The sequence below is a fragment of the Cloeon dipterum genome, chromosome 2 (assembly GCF_949628265.1).
Source record: "Cloeon dipterum chromosome 2, ieCloDipt1.1, whole genome shotgun sequence".
NCBI lineage: Eukaryota > Metazoa > Arthropoda > Insecta > Ephemeroptera > Baetidae > Cloeon > Cloeon dipterum.
The window spans coordinates 24,038,317-24,060,352 of record NC_088787.1 but is presented as its reverse complement, the minus strand read 5'-3'; the positions used below and the strand labels follow the sequence as shown (position 1 = coordinate 24,060,352).

General features: G+C 40.9%; 1 protein-coding gene across 1 annotated transcript in view; it reads right to left on the bottom strand.

The window, feature by feature from the left end:
- The window catches only part of LOC135936433 (zwei Ig domain protein zig-8-like), a 74,376-nt gene extending 60,198 nt beyond the window's left edge, over nt 1-14,178 (bottom strand). Inside the window, exon 1 of the mRNA XM_065479240.1 lies at nt 13,916-14,178. Coding sequence (XP_065335312.1) covers nt 13,916-13,994 — 79 coding nt within the window. The 5' untranslated portion in view covers nt 13,995-14,178. The remainder of the gene's footprint in view (nt 1-13,915) is intronic.
- Between the last annotated feature and the right edge of the window lie 7,858 nt (nt 14,179-22,036).

Here is a 22,036-nt window from a genome sequence, read left to right as displayed (position 1 = left end):
ATATTGTTGAAAGCAAAATAGGCAACAGTAATTCGATCGAAGTCATATTGGATCTGACGAGTGGGAAACTGTTGATGGCGACAATCCACGTGCATTTCATTGCTCTTATTGAACTTTAATATGTTCAAAATAGTTTACTGGATTAGTTTAGACAAGAATGTTTCAATTACTGCAATTTTGCGTGGGAGAGCTGGGCTGTTTCACGAGCCTAATTTTCCGATCACAGAGAGCTTTCTATGCCCTTTAGTCCCAAGATGAAAACGGTGTTCAACCCTTCTATAACCCAACGGTCGATCAAAAGGTCGCTAGGTTTTTCGCTATTAATATTCCATTATTAAATGAGCCCTGGCATAATAAATTGGAGCGTGGTGGATCTCGTTCAGTTGCGCCGTGACATTTCCGAGCAGGCATTTTCAAGGAGAGAGTGAGTGAAGGGAAGACATGCACATGGCCGAACAGCTCGTCGGCTAATGGATTAAACCAAAACTCGGCTAGGCGTCTCACTCAGCGTCCCCTTTAATCCGCCAATTTTAATGTAGAACGATGCAGCAGCATGAGCCGAGCCCAGGGTTGCCACCTGACCGAAATTGATGTATTGCTTTTGAAATCAATTTGACCACTGTGATTACAGTACTGGTATTTGATTTATTGGAAAAAAATTCAAATTTTTATACATAACGCGAATACTTGCCCCAACCATCCCACACTTCGTCATCAAGCAAAAAATAACATGTTACCAATATCATTACAACCTAAATAATTTATTGAAAGCGGTCTTATTCAACGAGCCCGTTTCTGATCGTTGGTCTATTTAGATGCCTGTGGGTTCACACAAGGAATGAGTAATTTAGCCGTGTACACGCTTAAGTTAATATCTTTTGTAGACAATCCGAATATCCGAATAATAATATTTATCAAAGACAAGGTAACATTTTCCGTGGATCCCTTCATTGCATTTATTGATCTCATAGTAGCAGTTGTTGCTATAGCCAGGAGGGAAACTTTTGGGCATTTGCTCGGAGATTCATGTGAAGTTAAGAGTCACGCCTGCAGGGTATGGCAACCATAGACGTCTTGCTGGGAGCTCTTGTTTGGTGTGCATACACACACACAGCACACTAGGCCATGCTTTGAGTTGAGCATGTTAATTATTCAATACAAATCGTCTGCGCCGGGGTTTTCACGTTGACAGGCCGGCGGAGAAACACTTTGCTGTGCAAATTCATCGCGGCCAAACGAGCTGGTTGCTGCCGGTTTATTAGTGAGACGAGGTGAAACCCAATTTCGCATAGCTCCTTCAATTAATAATTAACTGTAAAATTGCTTCTGTTCCAGAGATTAATTCTGAGTTTGCACCTTTGAATTTACCCTCCAATTTCAAGGCAGGCTAGTTTTAGTATTCCAGAAATTTTAAAATTATTACGCACGCATCAATAGAAATATTAATATTTGCTAAATTAGTTTCAAATATGGAAACAAAAGCGGAATTATTTTGTCCCCGCAATAACAGCGTTGGATTTGAAAATATTTTATTTCGCATTTCCATCAGACAAAAGCGATTAAATGAAATTTCGGTTTTATGCTCGCTTCTCCATGTAAATTAGGGCTTGCTTTTTACGGCAAAACTAGCACCAGATTTTTATGTAGGGTCGTTAAAAGTCGGGCATGTACATGAAATTTGACTTGATGCTCATTCACATCCCCAAACTATGCGAATACTTTATTTCGATGTGATCAGAAATGGCGTTCGCCTAGAGCCATTAAAAGTTTGACGCTGAAGTTTGTTTACAGAATTAAATCAGAGAGCAAGTTGAGGGCTCTAGGCAACAGTTTTGGCGCCATCGGTGTTTTAATTAGGCGTCATAATTTGAGCTGCGTGGGCGTGCGAGTGTACGAGACGACTCTAAATCCCGCCGTAAGCTTTTATAATTAAGTTTTTATATTCCATTAGGACGGCCGCGTGTTGCATATACGCGGCCAGGCAGACTGCGCTGAGAAAAGTTTCGGTTTTTGCTACTAGAATATTCATGGAGGCCGTCGCAATCATATGCCACCCGCCGGAATAATATACATTCTCGGAGGCTTTAGTCCGTGTAATTATATGTGAGTCCTCCGTTTGCGCGTGGGCCTGCCGCTTGGAAATCAAAGCAAATTAATGTGATAGGTGAAAATTACGTGATTTGATTTGCTCATTTTGCTTCACATTTGATTAAGTGAAATATATGAGAATGAAAAATTAGATGAACTTGCTCAGGTGCCGTTACTTTGAAATTTTTCCTAGGTATTGTAAGCTCAAAGACACAAATTTGAAGATTTCTATTTAATGCAAAAAAAACCTAATTATCTTTTCAGAACGGCGAAGTAATTAAACATCTTTTTATTTTTTATCAGGTTAAACAGCTTAACAAAACTCGCTCTATAATCGATTTTGGTCGAGACCTTCTTATTTTATGGTGGCTCCGGCGACGCGTGGCTCCTCTTTGAAGCAGGAGATTAGCATCTTGATATAAATTCGGAAGCGTAAAATTGCATTAAAACTCAATCGGAGCGCACTTACGCTGCCGCTCCGCTGAAGCAACTTTGATTTATGATCCACTCCGTGAGCTTGGTGCAACTTTCCAGATTAGAACTTGCATAGACGCACTAATTACGCTGCTTTTTAATCGCTCCCGCAAGCGCTCGCAAGAAAGGAAGGTGAGGAAGAGGACGACCAGAAGTTTACAGACTGATGTTATTAAATTTTTTACATCAAAATGAAGCAACGCCTCGTTGCTATTCAGAAACGATTTCAGCTTGTTTTGCAACGCAGATGTCTCCGCAATCCAAGTTTTTGAAATTCAAAGTTACGCGTGCCTTTTTCTACAAGAACTCTTCCTTTGATTTTATAATTTTCTCAGTTTTGCAACTGTTTTGCCACGTGTTTGCTTAGAGAACGGTTTGTGCGGATAACGACGCAAAAAACTGGGTCATAATGCAATTTATTTTATCTATGCAAAATTGGACCAAGAACTTATCCGTCAGAGTTATATTCGCACATTAGATTGCTCTCTGAAGCTCTCTCAAATTTGTGTATATCCCCTAAATTATATATTAGCTTTCTTTTCAAATGTTTTCTGGGTATGCTACTTTCCCACGATTCATTTTCATTTGTAGCAGCCATGATGATTTTAAATTGTGAATTACATGTTTCATTTGATAAATCTAGATTTGCTGTCTTTTCAGATGCCACTGTAAACGTTTCATATAAAAGTTTTGAATGAAGCAACCAAGTGAATGGGTTTGCTGTCTGATAAAGACTCAAATTGGACACGGTATTCGTGCTCGGTGCTAATCCGAGGCTGCGCGTGGAACACAACTTTGCACTGAGAGCCGCTGCTGTCTTTCCTGCGGCGCGAGTTTAAGGCCGGCCGAAATGTCGCTGCTCATTCCTTCCGCTAAACTCACAACCTATTAAGCCGCACGGCGAACGTAACAACTCCCGGCACTTTATGCCGACCGACCTTAATGCAGCCGCCGCACAGCAGCCGACGTATAAAAAGCCTCGGACGCGAGCCGCCTGCCTCGCAGTTATAATAATACAGAGTTATTACTTCTCCTTTTACGCGTCGGCCAAACTTTCGCTCTCGGACAGCGCGCGCTGCTTTTTGCGACCAGAATAAAAGGCCGAAACTTTGAATGCACTTTTGATGCCCCGGCCGCGTGTTTCGCCTGGAGCACAAGAGACAACTTCTTCCCTAAAATGAAACGCGCAAAGCACGAGTTAAGTGGACGAGGCAGTTGTTACAAAAGTCCTTTGCTAAAGTCCGAGAGCACTGCTGCAGCGACTCACCGTTCTTGCCAAATTCAATAAAAAGTTCAATTGGTCCCTTTCCAAGGAAGCCATGGAAAGAAGTGGAAAATCTTTGAAAATACAGCCTAAACGTCGAGGTAATTAAATGTGAGTGGGAAACCTCAACTCATACTCCCCTTGATAAAATTTTCTAATGGTAATATCCCCCATCAATGAAGTTGATCAGATGAAATTTATAAAAGAGTTATTGAATTTTTCGTCTGCATATATAGCAATGCACGGAGCAACTGGACCATAAAAAAGATTAATTTGAAACTAACTTTCGGGGTGTTCTGACAATATTCTGATTTGATCAAAATTAATTTTAAATAAACACCCCTTTGGAAAAAAGCGTTATAAATTAATTCTATTGAGTCAACTTAACACAAATTTCTCTTTGCTAGATTAACCCAAAAGTGTCGCAGCTCTGATTTTTCCCTAGTTTGAAATTAACTGCCACTCAGCACGCTTGAGGAACTATAAAAAGGCAATGAAAATACACTTTTAAGGACGAATTGATTAAATCCAAGGGAGCAGTTTCCGTTTTCAACGGCCTATTTTTCTGCCATAAGTCTAGAACTAAATATGCAAAGTGCAGCTCACGTGTCACGTTTTTATTATTCATATCGACGGCGCCAGCACGCTGCGTATGCGGTTGATGGAATAATAATTTTCTCACTGGTATAAGACTACTTCCGCCACCTGATTAAATCTGAATAAGAATCCTGCTTTGATTGAAGGTATTGAGCCTCGAGTATGAAATTTCAATTTGCACATTAATTGGGCGTTGATTACAACAAAGTTGACACCTCTGATTGGACGCAATCTCGGCCGAAATATGAATTTCGGGCCTTTTAGTGTCACCGTCTGGCAGTAAAAGGGAACAGCGTAGCATCTTTGCCAGCAGCAACAAAGCGAGATTAAACTTCTGGGTCTGTTCGGGTGGCTGGGATAGAAAGAGCACGCAGACGTGAGTGAAATTTATCAGAGGACGCACTGGCCGGCCGGCAGCAGACGAAACAACAGCAAAAAGGCAGTAAATCAATATCGCGATGAAAAGCCGCCTTTTTACTGCCGCCACCTCTGGCATCTCGGGTAGCAGACACAAGAAACGCGCGCGTGGCGAATTGCCGTTTCTTGTCAGCACCAATTTGGCAAAATTTCAATTTAATCCGAGAGCAAGGCGCATCGTAAATTAGGGTGATGCAGTGAAAAACGAGCTCAAATCTGCTGGCCCTGTGACTGCCCCTTCCTGACGAGAAATGCGACACGCACGCGAGAAAGAAAGATCAAATGCTCTTCCTCCATTCTTTCTTTCTTCTTCCCTTGCTCTCTCTCTCTCTCTCTCTCTCTCTCTCTCTCTCTCTCTCTCTCTCTCTCTCTCTCTCTCTCTCTCTCTCTCCATCCATGCGGAGCGAGCGAAACACGATTGCCCGCCTTCGTTTCTCTTTGCTCATCGTGGTTTCTCCAGCGAATTGTGCGGATCATGGTGATGAAATGGCCATTCCAGGTGGAAGAGGAGGAAATGCTATGCCAAATCAAAAAATCCAATTTTCCGGATCGTTGGTCAACAAATAAATGATTAAGGTGTAATCAAAAGCAAATAGCTAATTTTAAAATAAGTTGGAAAAATTATTCATGCCTGATAAATTATCTGTTGCAAAATACACTAGTTTGCTAATTAATAGGCATACAACAAGCGCAATGACTGCAAAACTAAAACTTATTACGGTGCGCGGAACGCAGGAACGGAAGGTTGGTTTCTGCCTTCAGGGTGTATTGACGTAAAAATCAAATAAGGGTCGCTTCCCTCTCCTTCAAAGTGAACGGTAGGAAACTCTATATTTCTTTCGATTAACACCTTTTTATACATTAAAAGAGTGAATAGCTACAATTTATTTTTATAATCAGCCATAAATTTTTGTAATGATTTTGACTAAAAAGATCAGAAGGCGATGCACTCCAGTTTTTTAATCTTTAAAATCACATATCCTTGAAAGAAGATAGAATTTGCCCTAAGGACGGAGGGCTCCGTTTGTTTAGCTCCTATGCGCGATGCATCTCTCGGCGGCGAGATTTATTCTCCAGCTGATAAAAAGGCAAACAACAATAGCAGATTTCCTGCAGATTGCGACGTTCCTGCTTTCGCAGTCGTTAATCTAAAGAAGACAGATCTGCTTCTGGCGAGCCTATAGCTGCCGAAGCTGGCGAAATCACGAGAAAAAGCTGGCGGCGAATGAATAAAGTATAACGGAGAAATGAAAAAGACCCAGGTCGGTCCCCGAAGCGCAAAATTTATGTGGCAATCGCGGAAAAAGCATAGCCAGTTTGGAAAGAGATTGTCTTTTCCGACAAGCCAGCGCCTCTCGGAGGGCGCTCCCAGACGACGAATAAAACGTGTCGCATTACAAAATACGCGCAGGTTGCCCATGCCCGGCTGCTGGCAATTCAGTTTTCCGCTCCCCCGGTGCGAGGGACGCAGCGGGGCCGCGCGCAGAAATGCTCAACTTGAATTGGTCATGACCGCCCCCAAGGGCCGCTGTTCTCATCGAATCGCATTTGCGGCGGCCGAGCACCAGTCCACCGACCCATATTGCCATTTATGGTGGCAAAAAGTGCAAAAATAATATGCCCGAAATAAAACCAGAGGCACACAGCCAATCAGTTTCCAAAGTCAGAAAAGGCTTAAAAAATTTCAAGTTCAAGTAGCACAGAGAGTCTTGGATATTTTTATTTTCCCAAACAATGCCAATCATCTGCAATGGGAATCTGATATGGTGGCGGGACTGGAGGGTTAAATGTTTAATCTCCATGACTTTATTCTAGTTTTTTCCCTTTCGCACTTTCTCGGGAATGCGGCAGAACACCACTTCTGAAATAATGTTCAGTGTATTGCGTTTAATTATTTAAAGCTAAGATGGTTTATCTGATGTTCTTTGGAACGATGACAGGCTCAATTTTGACAGAGTTTTAAATACCATTTGTCCTTTATTCTTAAATAACCTGAAAGTATTGTTATAATTAAATACAATTGTAATATCCAAACTCTCTAGTAGCAGGTATAATAATAATGTTTTCGCAATTAATAATGGAATTGATAGGTAATTAAGTTGATTAGAAGAAACTGAAGGATAATCGATAATAAACTAAACTCAATACTTGTTCAATGATCAATTTTGCTTGGTTACCAGGGATACGAAAAACACAGCTGGGTCAGCCAAAACATCTCCATAAAATAGTGTTTTTATCCAGAGACGCTTGTTTTGTGTTTTTAAGTTAGATGCAGACGCGCTTGTTTTGTGTATTTAAGATAGATAGTCAAAACAGACTGCCTGTGAATTACAAAGAACCGAATTTGACGCGCACATCTAGTTGTTTGTATAAACAGCATAATAATAACACCAGACAGAGAGAGGGTGTCCGACCCTGGTAACAGGACACTGTGTACTGGAGAACAAAGTAGGCCATTCATTAGTGAGTGCACCAAAATGAGTGCATCTTGAAAATAGCAAGACTCAACTATTGGCTATTTAATTAACCAATCAAATTCAAAGGATTTCGGACGTGCAGGAGAGAAGGTCAGCGTCCGAGAGGAATAAGTCAGTCTTTCGAGACACCCGAGACTAGGAAATCACTTCTATCTTCTCAGTCGTCCAAAAGTGAAGTGAAATTGCTAACTGAGGCCTCACACTCTGAGCAATCAGGTGTAGTGAGTTCTGGGTATAGGTTTTGTGTAGGTTTTCCTATGTCTGCGTCAGCAATCCAAATGAACAGAACTACTTTTCCTGCTCCCACCCAGGAAAGGTCTACTAGACAGCCACCATCTTCAGCTAAGTAACCACAAGGACACAAGATTTGTTAGACAAACAGGGGAAATCGGAAAAAGGAAATTCTGCTAAAAAATAACCGGGATATGACAAGAACGAATTTTTTCTGGGAGCTGGAATCCCGCAGAGCAAATAATAAAATTCTCTCCACAAGAACGCAATTTAAATCATCTGAAAATGTGTTAAAAACAGTACACAACTTGTATTTGATTGATCAGTTAGAAACACTCAAAAGCACCGCTATTTTTATTTTGGAAAGACAAGCATCATCCTTTTTTTTCCAACGAAGTAAGTAAGCTTTTTCATTTTCACGATCCAGCCATCACAGCTTTTATGCCACTTCTTTCGAATTTAGTCATCATTAATTTCCTAAATAGATTTTCTGACATCAAATGCGAGTCACTGAAACATACTAACATCAGAAGTCAGCATAGGAGGATTTCAAAGGAAAGTTGTTAGTCTCATCCGTTTGATTATCTTTGTTAATTGCTAACTTTGAGCATTCAAGTTTTAATTAAATATTCATGATCTTCACATGCATTGAGGTCGGGGGCACTGGGAGGAACCACCACGAGAAGCGGGATATTGCAATTAGTGGAGTGGGAATCCATCTGGTGGATGAAATGCATCGCAAGTTAACTGATCCCCGCATTCCCCATCTCGTATATTGTACAGCTCGGCAAACAGTTTTTCTCGATGAGAAGTCCACATCTGTTGGAATGAGTGGTTGCGGCCTCTCAATTATTAAAAGCACTCGCGCTCGCACGTGTGTGTGTGCCGGCTGCTTTTTTCCTGGCCGCACAACGCGGCACAGTGCAAAAGTAACAAATGATTAAAGCATTAACCGTCTCGGCCATGAATCGACGAGGCGGGCGGTTTGGTTAGCAGAGTGGTCGCCAGGCAATTTGCCATTTGCTCCGATTTTTCTGCCTGTCACTGCGGCCGCAAAACATTTCAAACGTCATTTCGTAGCCATTGACAGCGCCGTGCCCGCCGTCATTCGGCCGCTTGATTGATACGTCTGAACAAACAATATTTCGCTGATAAATTAGAACGCCGCGCACCATTTGTCACTTTCGCCTAAATTGATCGAGCCGCGCAGACAAATAATGCCAGGGCCGAGTGGAGTGCTCGCCTCTCGCTCTCTCGTGCAGAAAATACGCGCGCCGCACTAATGGAGCCGCGGCAGCAGCCAACGCCAAATTCCGCAAAACGCGCGCAGAGACACGAAACTCTGATGTTTATCATCTTGCCAGCTGAGATTAGCTCGGATTTCAGAGTCATTGTTGTTATTCAGCTCATCAGGTGGGGAGCTTGCAGAAAATAACGTTTCCCTGTCGCTGATGGCACAAACAGACGTTTTTCTTTTCAGGCCTTCTCAGGCATCTTGTTTTCTTTCTGACAAATTTTACTTGTTGTGATAGTATTGATTTTAAATTCAAATGCCTTCATAAGTACTTTTTATTCGCATCGAAACCCCTGCTTATATATAACAAAATGGTGTATTTCAAAAATACGTTTCTGTCGTAACTGAAATGACGATTTGCCATCAATTAAACTGATAAAGTAGGCTGTAGGTTCAGAATAATTATAATATAAAAATAATTTGGGGTTAAAATTGCAAAAATAAAGGAAAAAACTAAAATTAATAAAATGAACTCTCATTAAAATATATGTTTAAAATTGACTGACCAAATTTTAGTTTTTGTTTTCAGATAGATAATCAATCTCGTGTGATAAGTTGGTATCTTTTTTAAAAGTTGGTTTTCAAAACTAGTGCATCTTGTAAGGTGAACAGTGATCATCTCTATTATAAAATAACCATTTCAGACGCTGCAAAAACTGGCTTTCCGCTAACATGAATTGAAGACTGCCAGACATCCTAAGGGGGTTTGCGACGCTCCAGATTGATAATCTTCGCGCATGTAGGCCAGAAAAACTCACTCAGCTTAAGACTTTTCTCACCTTCCGTTCACCTCTTTCACCACAGCGTCATCATCAATCAGGTCATAACCTCGAGGATCGACTTCTCGGTCAATCGGGACGCTCTAGAGAAGAGGAGAATGCAGCAACAGCAGCAGGCTCTGTAATTACTCGCAAGAGTTGCGAGGCCACTGCGCGGCTGTCTATTACATATTAATTGTCCTCCGACCGCAAAATAAACTCGATCAATTAGGCTTTCGGCACGGCAGTAAAACTTCTCACCAAGTCCACACAAAGTTTGCCTAAACCGAGTGCACTAAAACTTGGCCCCGAGGCTGATACACCAACCAACTCCGGCCTAAACAACACTCGAGAGTCAGCCAGCCGGGAGCATAAACACCCGCGAAATTCTGTGTACGCCCGGCCCGAGTAATCTGCCGCAGCGATTTCACTTTCACGCGGTCCACCCTCAGTTCTTGGTGGCGACGGAACTGAATAAATAAATTCCTGCAACGTGCCGCCGAGAATTAAGGGTCAGCACTAATGGCCGAGGAAATGATGCCGGCCGAGAATTGCCTCTTTCTGCAGTAAATAACGCTGCTGCACTTATTTTGTTAATTATCATTTTTCTGCCCGGCATTGCGCGCCAGAGTTAATTAAATAATTCCAACTAGTAGGTCGGCGATCGAGCAGAGAGAGCGGAAAACTAAGCTTCTAATGGCCCTGGAAATGATGAAGCCATCCGCCCTGCTGTGCGTCGGTTTTATGGCCGCTTACGCGCATAAAATTTTCTGATATTTACACCTGCGAGTAAAAATTGTGCCTGTTTTCACTAAAATAGGATGTTCAGGAGGGTCCACAACCTCAAAATTTTATACATTCTCTTTCAATCGGGTGAAGCGTTAAATCCTCTGAACCAATTCACTCGCCTTGCTTAATATACGATAAGAAATAAATAATATTATTATGTCCTCATCCCTCAGACATGAAGCTCATGAATTAAGGCTGCAACCAGATGATAAAAACATTTGCGTAGAAAAATGGGGCAACAAATCGAGGAAGGTGCATCATTTTGAAAAATCATGACGAACCTCGTTTTATTCTACCTTTTTTCATCAAGAAAAACCAAATCACGATTAGGTCTGGTTTTATTTAAAAGTATGCAATATTTATTAATTATTTTCATGCTATCTGCTTAGACACATTTTGGGCCATCCTGTAGAGAATGAAGAGATCTTTTAGTGCAGATGGAGCAACACCTCTGCGCGTACCGCAGCCCTCCAGGCTACGAACATTGCTTTATGCGTGCGTGCGTGTGTATGCGCTCCATCGAATTTCGTCTGCAAATATTTTCGGTCGTCTTCGCGATTGGGATCAAGAGCGAGAGGGTGAGCTGGAATCCATCAAGAAGCACGCCCTGTTTACGGCCTCGACACACTACTTCCGCCCCCACTGGCTGACTCTATACCTAACGCGAAATGGGCTGTTCGCGAAATTGAAGCAAATTTCTGATTGAGAGCTATGGAAGTTCACCTTTTTCAGCTTTTGCTGTAAATTCAATTAAAATAGATAATTATTTGACAAACTATTACAGATAAACTGAGTGTGTCACCCGCGTGTCATGACCGTCAAAATGAAATATTAATCTGGCCACTCTAGCTGATTAAATATTGATGTGCCGGCAACTGAAAAGAAGAAAGATAAAACTCGGTGCGTGATTTGAAGTATTATAGACCTTACGTGGAAAAAAATATAGTGAACATTTTTTTACTCTACCATGCCATCAAGATAATCCACCTTAAATTATAAACGTGTAACCAAATAACCCTCTTGAATGACGCTTGAAAATAACAGTCGCATGTTACCTCTTGTAAAGCAAGAAATTGTTCGTTTTATTTATTTATTTAATTTATAAAATCACTTTGAATCTAATCCACAGCAAACTAGATAGACTGAGTGAGTGAGTGAGTGAGTGAGAGAGAGATAAACAATGGTGTTAGTTTAATTTCACTAGATGTATGTATTTTAAATGGCGTCAAAAACGGTCACTAATTAGTGAGAAGTATTATATTTTTTATTAATTCATTAATTAGGTATAATTGGGTATGTTGATCTATAAACTCACTGAATCATTTTTATTCTACCAAAGAGATGATGACTTATATGTTTGGTTAATGTTGGAAGTCGGAAGGTATGGGACATCGCTTCCATCAGTAGCATGAATTTTAAATCTAAAGTCTCTTTTAAAGGCAAAAGAGATTGCTCTTGGATTTTTTTATTATTTAGACTCTAAGAGCATTTATTAAGGTACTCTCATTAACTATTAGATACTTTGTAAATTCTGCTAGATGTTCTGTAGATATTTCTTATGAATTTTTACTTAAATTAAACTTCTATGATGGTGAGCGGTCTATAAATCAGTAATGTTTTCACCTTCTCAAAATTAAAGATGAATACAGCGCGCCTGATTGTGAGTTAAATTGAATACCTCAAAAAATTTAGTTAAAATATTCATATATATGCATAGTAATCATCGCCTACCGCAATGCACTAGATTCACACGAAGTTTGCAAAGCATGGACAAGCTGCATCCAGCTTTGAAGTTGACTACGTGCTGGCAAAAAGGAGGCTTTCAGAAGGCTATGCATAAGGGCTCGTCCTGCGTGAGCTTTGTTTCTCTCGCTTTCCTTATTGCCAGAGAGCAGAAGAGAGCATTTCGGCCGGTATATCGCATTGCACCACTCGCCGCCTTTGTTTTTTCCTCTTTTGCTGCGCCACCAGAGCAGCCGAGCGAGCCGCCCGGACCAACGCTGCCCGCAAAATGTTTCGTGAATCAATCGGCAGCTCATCAATTTTTGATCAGATGAGCTAAAACAAAGGCTGGTCCTGAGGAAGAGGGTTCTAAATAAATGAGCCTTTGCTAATTGAAACACGTACTTGACGCAAAATCGATGGTATAATCAGCTTTTGCTCTCTCAACATTCAAATTAGATAGAAATGTGTATGTAAACAAAAATCGATTGCGATGCGCTCTAGAATGATGGTAATATTTTTTACTAAAGTTTTATTCAGAGCTCCAAAACTGATTTTAATCCAGCTCAGAAGTTGTTGTTGTTTATAGGCATCTAATTAAATGTTTGACTATTGATCCAACTGTTAATTAAATTTTTTGTTAATAACTGCCCTCTGGGTACTTTTTAACAAGAGCCTTTATGAAGCTTTGGTATTTTCGAGGCAGAATTATTTTCGCAGAACTGAAAGAAAGGTTCGCGCAATTCCCAGAAATTTGTTGCTGATTTTGACGGAATTAGCGGGCGAACACAGTTAATTCGTCAGCAGCAAACCGACTCGACTGTTGATTTAGCCGCGGATCATCTATCATTTCAAAAAAGGGCTGACTCGCAACTTGTATTTTTCCGGCTCAACCTGTCAGCAAACTCTCGCGAAAATATTCGCAGTGAGCAGCGAGTGAAAAACGAAAATTGCGAAAGCGATTACGTGTGAGATTTATTGCGCGAGTTGCATTCGGTCGACACAGCAAATTGGTTTTAATTAAAAGCTGTTGCTGCGTGAAATCATTCACATATAATTCCACACCAGCAAATTCTGTTATAGTCCGCAGGGCAGAAACGGGAATCTGAAAAGAGCTCTGACGAGATTGTTTAATTCTCATTCTTTACAAGAAACAGTGTTGCGTAGATTCGATCTAAAGTGCAAAAGTAACTTTTTAATTAAAATTTTCACCGTGTATTCTCATTTTTAAGGTTTCCGCGAGACTAGAAATTATTCACGGAATGTTTTGTTTCACTATGTTAAGAAAATCTAGTGTTACGGAGTCAAAAATAATTTACTTTTCAATTTGTTATTATTTCTTGCGGTGTATTTGCTCTGTTTAAAAAGAAAAAAACAAATGTTTGGTGTTTGCATTGTAAGTCTTTTAGTGTGCGTAACGGACATGAGAGGAGAAAAATAATATTTATACGTGTATTTTTGCCCGACGGTTCCAACAAAAAGTAGATTCCATTTGACTCAAAGCCTTTGGATCGCCCAAAGGACTTTGACTGTTCACTAGGCTATTTTTACAGTAGCCTCATGTGAATATACAGTATTTTCTTTAGCCAATCAAAAATTTTAAATCTTTTTCTATTTGTAACAGAACACTTTGTTTTGCTTGTATTACAAAGATTGCTCAACTTTCCTAAAAAATGGTCGTGTAGCCATACTACGCAAATATCAAAAGAACTAACTAAAGGATCTCGCTGTCAGCATTTTTTGTGTGGCACTGATCTGAGCAGACGAAAACGTCAAACACAACAATTCGGAATGGAGCACTCACCAAGACAGGACACGTGCGAGACAAGCAGGGCGGACAGGAGCAGAAGCAGAGCCCGCTGCTGCGACGGCGGCAGCATCATGTAGGCGCGCGAGGAACCGCACTCTGTCAGCGAGGACACAAGAGATCGCACGGGGACAACGGCGACGAAACTAATCCATTATTTGGCACAGAAAGTTGCGAGCACACACTATGCGAGCGGCGGCTGGAGCGGGCAGAGATTCGTCTGGAAGGGGCGGCCGGCGATCGCAGACTGGGCCGAGCGGCGCCCGGCTGCGCCTGCCTGCCTGCCTCCTCTCCGGGCTCCGCATGCATGCGCACCGCCGCCGCCGCCCCCCGCTCGCTCCGGCCGCCGCCGAAGGCCTCCGCCCGCTAATTAAGATTGCCCGCGGCCGACACTACGACCCACCGACCGACACCTGCATTAGGCTCTTCCTCTCTTGCAGGTATTACGCGAAGTATCGTCCCTGAGCAAGCTTCAATAATTATTGCCTCGTCCGCATCAGGATGAGAAATTAATGATGATGCATGTATCAATCGCTTGTGGCCTCAATCTGATCGGAACCACAAGGCTCAAATTGCTCCAAATATGAAACTGAAGAAGATTTTGCATTAAAATTATTTACGAAGGTTTGTTTGTAAAATGTGTAATTTAAAAAGTTTAAAATTCACCTCTTCTGTGAAATTTCAATGCTCTAATTCGATTGACTACCTCCAAAATTTCAAAGAATTTCGCAAAACGTAAATAGAACAGAAGCCAGATCAGACGTTGCTATTTGACTTTTGCGGTGACTCAGTGCGACTAAGGATAACCTTTTGTAATTTATCGTTTTCGCAGTATTTTTTTACTCACTAATTTTTTGTACTTACTTATATGTCTTTCTATTTCATCGTTGAAACTAGGGCACATTTGAAAATTTGAGCTCATTTGTGTTTGAAAAAGTATGTGGATTGTGTGGGGGAGCCCCGAATGGAAAAGTATCGTTTATTTGTTTAGAATCGTCTTTTAATTGCCACCTTAGTCGTAGCTTGTAAATTTATATTAAATTTAGTAGATAAGAATAAGAACTACTGTAAATCAATTACAAACATTCACAATAAATAATTCATTTATAGTTTATAATCAAATAATTTATCACAAATCAATAATAATAATATCACAAAAGACTTACCCAGATTCCGGATCTATTAATAATTTTATTTCTGCTTCTGTGTCGTTTCCTCGCACGGAATTTCCTTGTAGAGGTAAGTGGCCCTTGAGTGGACTGGGTCCCTATGCGGCATGGTGCGCCCATGTTATCCGTTCGCAGTGTTATTGGGACCCAGGTTTCAGCATTCGTGTTAGCACAGTGCGCGCCCTTCCCGGTCCTCGGACAGGGATAAAAAGCATAAAAAAAGAATTTCCGACAAGGATGGAGTCCGTTTTCATTATAACATAAAAATAGGTTTTCGAAAATAAAAGTTCGTTAAGATTGATTGAGAGATGGACAGCCAAAAACATTTTGTACTCTAATTGCAATCAATATTGGGCTGAAAGCCATATTATGGTGCGTGGACACTGCAATTTGATTCTACGCTTTGCAAACAGAGATATCCCTTCCCTACCAGGAAAGAAACTGGTATATTTACTCAGGTATCGTTTGCAGACGAAAAATGGAAAAAAAAACTCGTGGAATTTAGTAATGATTTGAAGTGTTATGTATCATCATGTCCAATTTTAAACTCGAATAGCGCCGCAAATTTTCAAGATCATTTTACGGAAATTTATTTACCATCAGTGAATGTTCTAGATAGAGGTTATTGAGATGGCATTTAAAATTTTACTTGAAACACATTAAAGTTGAAAAAATTGAACTGCAAATAATATGAGTTCGTGATTTCCGTATTTTCTTGAACCATTTTTATTTAAGCCCTAGAATTTCCAATGGATGCTTTTCATCCAACGAAAAAGTATTCGAAAAGTTAAGTGTGTACGAATTGAATTCACGTGTTACGTAATGATGGTATCAATTTTTAGTAACATGAATTGCGATTTTACTCACAAAATGTGAACGTGTTGCATACCATCAGGATTTACGTAACGCAAAAGCTATTTCTGGTAGGAAAATGAAAAATCCGATTCGTGGAAAAGCACTCTAAATTTCTAGGGATATTTTTAGATGGTGCGGAAGATAAACGAAACTTCCAAAATAAAATCGTCCCTGATAAAATTAAATTTTCGGAAATGTCGTGCAGCTGGGAAGAATAACCATCAAAAGATCGTCTATTAATAACGCGGCGACCTCGTGCAAAATCCCCTTGATCACTATCTGCACTGGAAAGAGAGTGTTGGGTAGTGCTGCAAAAAAGCGTTCGGGGAGCCGCAGCAGGCAGGCAGGCAGGCGGGGCATTAAGACGTTCACGTGAAGCTGCTCTCGGCTGCGGTGGCTCTCTCTTTCCTAACGAGAAATTCGATTTGGACCGTGCTTTTCCAGCTTCTTTTGCCCCGAAAATCAGCTTCATTGCTGCAACTCGCCGCTCCGGCCGGCATGCGAACACGAATCTTCTCGGAAAAGAGCTTTATTACCTCTGGCGACGGCAGAATTTGGCCCAGCGCTGCTGAAAAATAAACTCAAGCAAATTAGCCGACGAACGCAGTATAGGCTCTCTGCTAATTGCGCCCGTTTGCACTTAATGAAGCCGTCCCGGCCGATTTATCCGCACGCCCGCATTTCTGCCGATTCCGATCTTTTCATCTATCAGCCGCTTTTATGCGCGGTTCGTAAAAACGGAATTATTGCAGCTTTGAGTGAAGAAGGGTCCTTTAAAGTGATGGTCGCGCCCGTTCTGCGTTTCATTTGCCACTGCGACGCGCACGCGAAAGTGCCACTTTCTTTTTATATTAATTTCCGCTATTGGCAACAAGTTGTTTCAACTTTATTCGCTCGTTTTTGACAATTATAACATGAGATTAGCCGGTTGAATTTGTATTTCGACATAGCATACAAGTTTTTTGAGGAATGAAAGGTGACAAATGCAGGGTTTACCTGAAATTCACTTATAATCAATTTTAAATTGGTTGTGACTCTTTTTATTCAGCATTTATTTTTCATATCTGCATTATAATTTAAGTTTTGTTATTTCAAAGGATGGCTCATTTCAAATTGTATTCTTGTCAAAAATAAATTAGCGTGTTTTATTAAATCTTGTTCACTATGCTCGATTATGTGTATGCATTATTAAGGGTAGGAATACACAACTGCTCTCTAAAATTTTCATTGCTATATATTTTCTCTGGTTCCATTCACAAAGTTTTAATGCAACGGCCGCAAACAGTGTTTTTTTCTGGGGTTTTTGAAACCTGCCATGCTCGCGCTGTTATTCGCATGCACTGCATGCATTTGCAATTATAAAATGTGAATGATATTTGAAGGTCGAGTGCGGGCAGGATATGCTCCTTCACTTGTCTATCTTTAATTGCAATTTAAAGAGCTCATTTGTATTTGATGCGAAAGCATTCCAACTCACTTCATGCTGGTTTTCCCCTCTCCAGCACACGTGTGAGTTAATTCACGGAAAAAATGTGTCTGGCGTTTCAATAAAAATAAGACCCCGGTGCGGGGGCAAAACATGGGCTGGTCCTTCTCTGGAATTGGCTTCTCCCACTAAGGCTGGTGCACCCATCGCGATGATTATGGGACGCTAGTTTTCGCGACTTGCTCGCTATCGCGGGGTCACTAATTCTTAAATTGGACTTTTTCCAATTTTTCGCTGTATATCATGATCAATAATCATCTACTGCATAAATAAATGTTAAACGGTTTATTCGATTTTTTTTTGCAAAAATCTTTCCTTTCATCGTATTGTGGACTTATCCTTTACTTCGAGAGACTGATAATTGCAGAGGTAAATTTTTGCCGCCTATACTTGAGCACGAATTGCAAACGAAATCGGAGCGGAGTGCATGGGCTGAAATATTTCTCAAGGATGGGAAGCCGCCAGGGAGTTCTCAAATCTGTGTTTATCCACGCCGTTTGGCGTCGCTTACATTTTTACGCTCTCTCTCTCTCTCTCTTTCTCGTCGGCTCTTTTATGAATTTTATGTGCATACATATCTTGCGAACGTTTGTGCGTATCCCACCGTACACACAGACACAGGCGCCGATCGATTTCATAGAGAGCGACGAGAGAAAGGGTTATTGGGGGCTGGGCGCCAATATTAGGTTTCAATTTGGCACCGGCCGGCCAAAGTGGCCACATAATGATGGCCAGCCGGCAGCCTCTCGCTCCGGTCACGATCTCTTTTAAATCAGCGCACGACCGATTCCAGCCCTCGGCGAAAATGGTGAAAATGACGGCTCTCCCTCCGCCTCCTTTCCGTCCCTTTAAAATTGTTTTAGTACATCCTGCGCTTGTTGAATCATTGTTCCAAAACGGCACTACGCGAGAGAATGATTTACAGACGTAATAATATTGCGTTGCTGCTGTTTCTGTAGGCGAGTTTAATTAAAAGACATTTTACTCTGCTGTCTCATTTGCAATTAATACACCGAGGCAGATAATAAATCGAGCCGCGCGCCGAGCGACAAAAGCAGTTGAAACCTGTAATCGGGGAATTGTTGGTCGCTAGATTTATGACCGGCAATGATACACTCGCTCAGTGTGAGCGAATCAATACAAAGCAGCGCTGCAACACTCGATTCATCTTGTGCGATCGGCACGGACGGAAAGTCCTGTTTTATTTGACTTCTCCACCTCTCGTGCGCCGCCAGATTGCTTTTCCTATTCCCGTGGAAAAAGGGAAAGAGCGCTTTTTAGAAAAGGCAGAAGCAGCCACCGCCGAGCTGATTAATTTTTCAGTCCCAATTTATTCGCCCAGCCACTTTTATCAATTCCGCACGCGGCGAAAAATGCTTTTAATTCACGGTTCCAGTGAAAGAGCTGGCGCAACCCCTTTTAATCTGAAAAGAAGCAAAATAAATATTTACCCACCCTCGAGTGAACTTCTTCCTTTGCGGCGGCAGCGGCAGCGGCAACGGCGTACGACCCCTTTTTATTTCCTCCTCTGTGTGGAATCTGTAATAACATAATTTGCACTGCAAATATTTAAATTGGTTTTCGGATCAAAACCACAAAACATCAGCTAAAAACGAAAATTTTCAGTCCGATATCCACAATGAGTTGAATTCTAGATTAAAATTGGCATTTGAGTTATTATTGTGTGGCGCCTTCTCACAGCAACTGGTTTGCATTTTAACCTGTATCGCCAGGTGGCAGTGCAAAGGTGAGAAGTGCACCTTTCCTGCACCTTCACTCCCACTGCATCATTAGCCTCGCACGACAGCAGTCAAAACGAAAATTTACACTCCGACTAGGATAGAGATTTCGTGCGAGAATATGCTAAAAACTATTTCTTATCATACTCGCAATACATCGATTCCTGATCTTGATCTTCAAACCACGAGACCGAAATAAAAGAAGATTTCTACCAAATGACGCATTTTTGACACGGCTCTTCGATAGCACAATTGCATACATAAAGCAATCGATGAAATCGAAAAATTGCACAATTTCCAGAGCTGTTGTTTCGTAACTTCAATAAGGAAATCAGCACGATATCAGACAACTTTGGAAATCCATGCCGGATTTTGATAGTTTTGATGCACAAAACCGATTGACAAAGTCGTTGCTTGAAACAGGGTGAAAGTGGACCACATCCGCAGCAATCTCTTTCTTCCACAACGTTCCGTTTGCTTGAGATTTCAAAGAGGTCAAACTTGGATGAGCGAAATGTGATTGAATGGATGGCTTTGGGGCCGATTAGGCGGACACTTGGCAACGCGATCGTCACGCCTTGTGCTGGGGGTAGGCCTCAATCTGGCTGAGTGCATCGCCTTTATCTCGGCATCACAGGCGGCCGGCGATGTTCACTGCAGCGTGCACGAGCTTTCCAGCTCGCTATCTCCAGTTAGACGCATATTCGACCCGTCACCCTCCAAAATGTTTTAGATCGCAGCCCAACAACAGGTTTCTAGCCCTGCACTTTTGATTTCTGAGCAATTTGTTGTCAATTAGATTAATTTTATCGGCACTCCGCTCGTTTTTAGCGAGCTTTAAGCGATACGGACGGTGAACTTGATGATAAAAGTTGGTTGAGGACAAACGACTTCTAGATGGGTAGTCGGGTATCTACTTCACCTTTCAGAAATGACTTGGAGATGCAGAAATGTATCATTTCATAGAATAGTCATACAATGATGAATTGTCGATCAGGAAATATTTAAAAAAATGTGTGAAATATAATTGAAAAAATTCACCATAACAAAGTCGATACAAACAAACTTGTAATAATATTTATAAAATCAAAATATTTTGTATGTTCATTCATTTTATTATAAAGTTGGTTAGGCTTACTGTTGAAATTATCTCCGAAACACATATGATTTTTTTTAGATTTTTTAAAAGTTCCCATAATTATATTTTGATTGCGCTTACATATTATTTATATCAGCCTGGAATCGCTGGGTATTTTTAAGTCGTAATATATGCATTGAGTTTCTTGCAAATTATCACCACCAACCAAGAAGAATAATGCAGAGAGGTGGAGAGTTGTAGAAAAATGTTTTGGGTCAAGACGGACTGGAAGTGAGGACGTCTAAAGTGCATTTGTGGCAATCAATAATATAGAAGGGATGGAACTGCTGGTCTCTGTGTTTTTGGCAGCAGCGCACGTGTTAATAAAGGCTGTCGCCTGAAAAGACGAGTTTTTGCGGCCGAAAACTGTCTCCCGCGTCCGTAATCACCAAAGTTTTTGCGGCTGCCCTCGAATCCCTCTCTGACCACCCTAGCCACAGATGATTATTGTAAAAATTCAGTTGATCGATCGTCGACCGATTGCAAATATATGAAAGCGTCAACTGAGTAACGCAGTTCAACCGCACATCTGCTTGACAGGCGCGCGAACGCATTTTGCTCGACCGATCTGATGCACCGGTTGCATAACCCGCATTTTTTACTCGTCATTTGTTCAGCGGGCTCTAACCGACTTGCTGGTTGGTAAAACATAGTTTAAATAATAAACATTTAAATTGAAAATGACAGCTATTTCTAATTCTTTTGAATAGTTTCATGGATTGCAGAAATTATTTATATTAAAGGGGATTTCATTTTTTACATGATTAACTATCCAGGATGTATATTTCTATGTAATCTTGCATAATCAGGATAATATATTATGTACTGCAAAATTCTAAAATAATATCTTTACCCTAAATCTTCTCTGAAAATACAGAGAGCCAGTTTAAACATCTGAAAAAATAGGATACAAAGTTTGCATTGTAATAAGAAATTAATCTACTTTTCCGGAAGACACATATAGCTCATAATTCGCTCACTACTGTTAATAGATCGTGAATGAGTGGAATCGAAATCAATTGAAAAAATCGTTAAGAAACCATCTAGTTTTTAGAAATTAGGTGAATACTGTGATTTAACTGCTGCTCAATCCTGATTTGATTAATGCACATTGTAGGGAAAATTATTAAAACTAACGAGTTGAACAGTCTGCTAATTATAATCAACGTGCAATTCAAATTAATTCCAATTTTTGCCCTTTACCAATCCATTGTAAACTCCATGAGAAAATTGTATTAAACCTACAACGAAATGGGATATGCATTTGCAAGGATAAGTGAATTTCAATTAATATTATTCAACGGATAAATAGGGATGTGGTACTACTTAGAAATAAAAAAATATACACCGCACTAAACACCTTAGATCTTCCAAGGAATGCTTAATAGTATTCTCGTCATGATTTCCAGAGAAGCAAGAGAATCACAACATTATGCTAATAGTGTTGACAGCTCAAGTGTTCAATATACTCTATACATTGCTAAAGAACTTTGGAGTGGTGTTTCTAATTCAAAATAAATTTGATTTCCGAATCAAACAGGGCCAATATATCTCTGGAAAGCAGTCTCAGATGAACAAGGTTTGGCAGCATCTGCGATTGAAATCAAGTGCAGTCGATGAGTGCTAAAAGGGCAATTTGCGGGCGCAATAAAACGGAGGCGGCCACTCGAGGCGGCTGCTCCAAATTTCTGTCAGAAGACGGCAGGCATCAAAGCAGCCGATCGCTCAGGA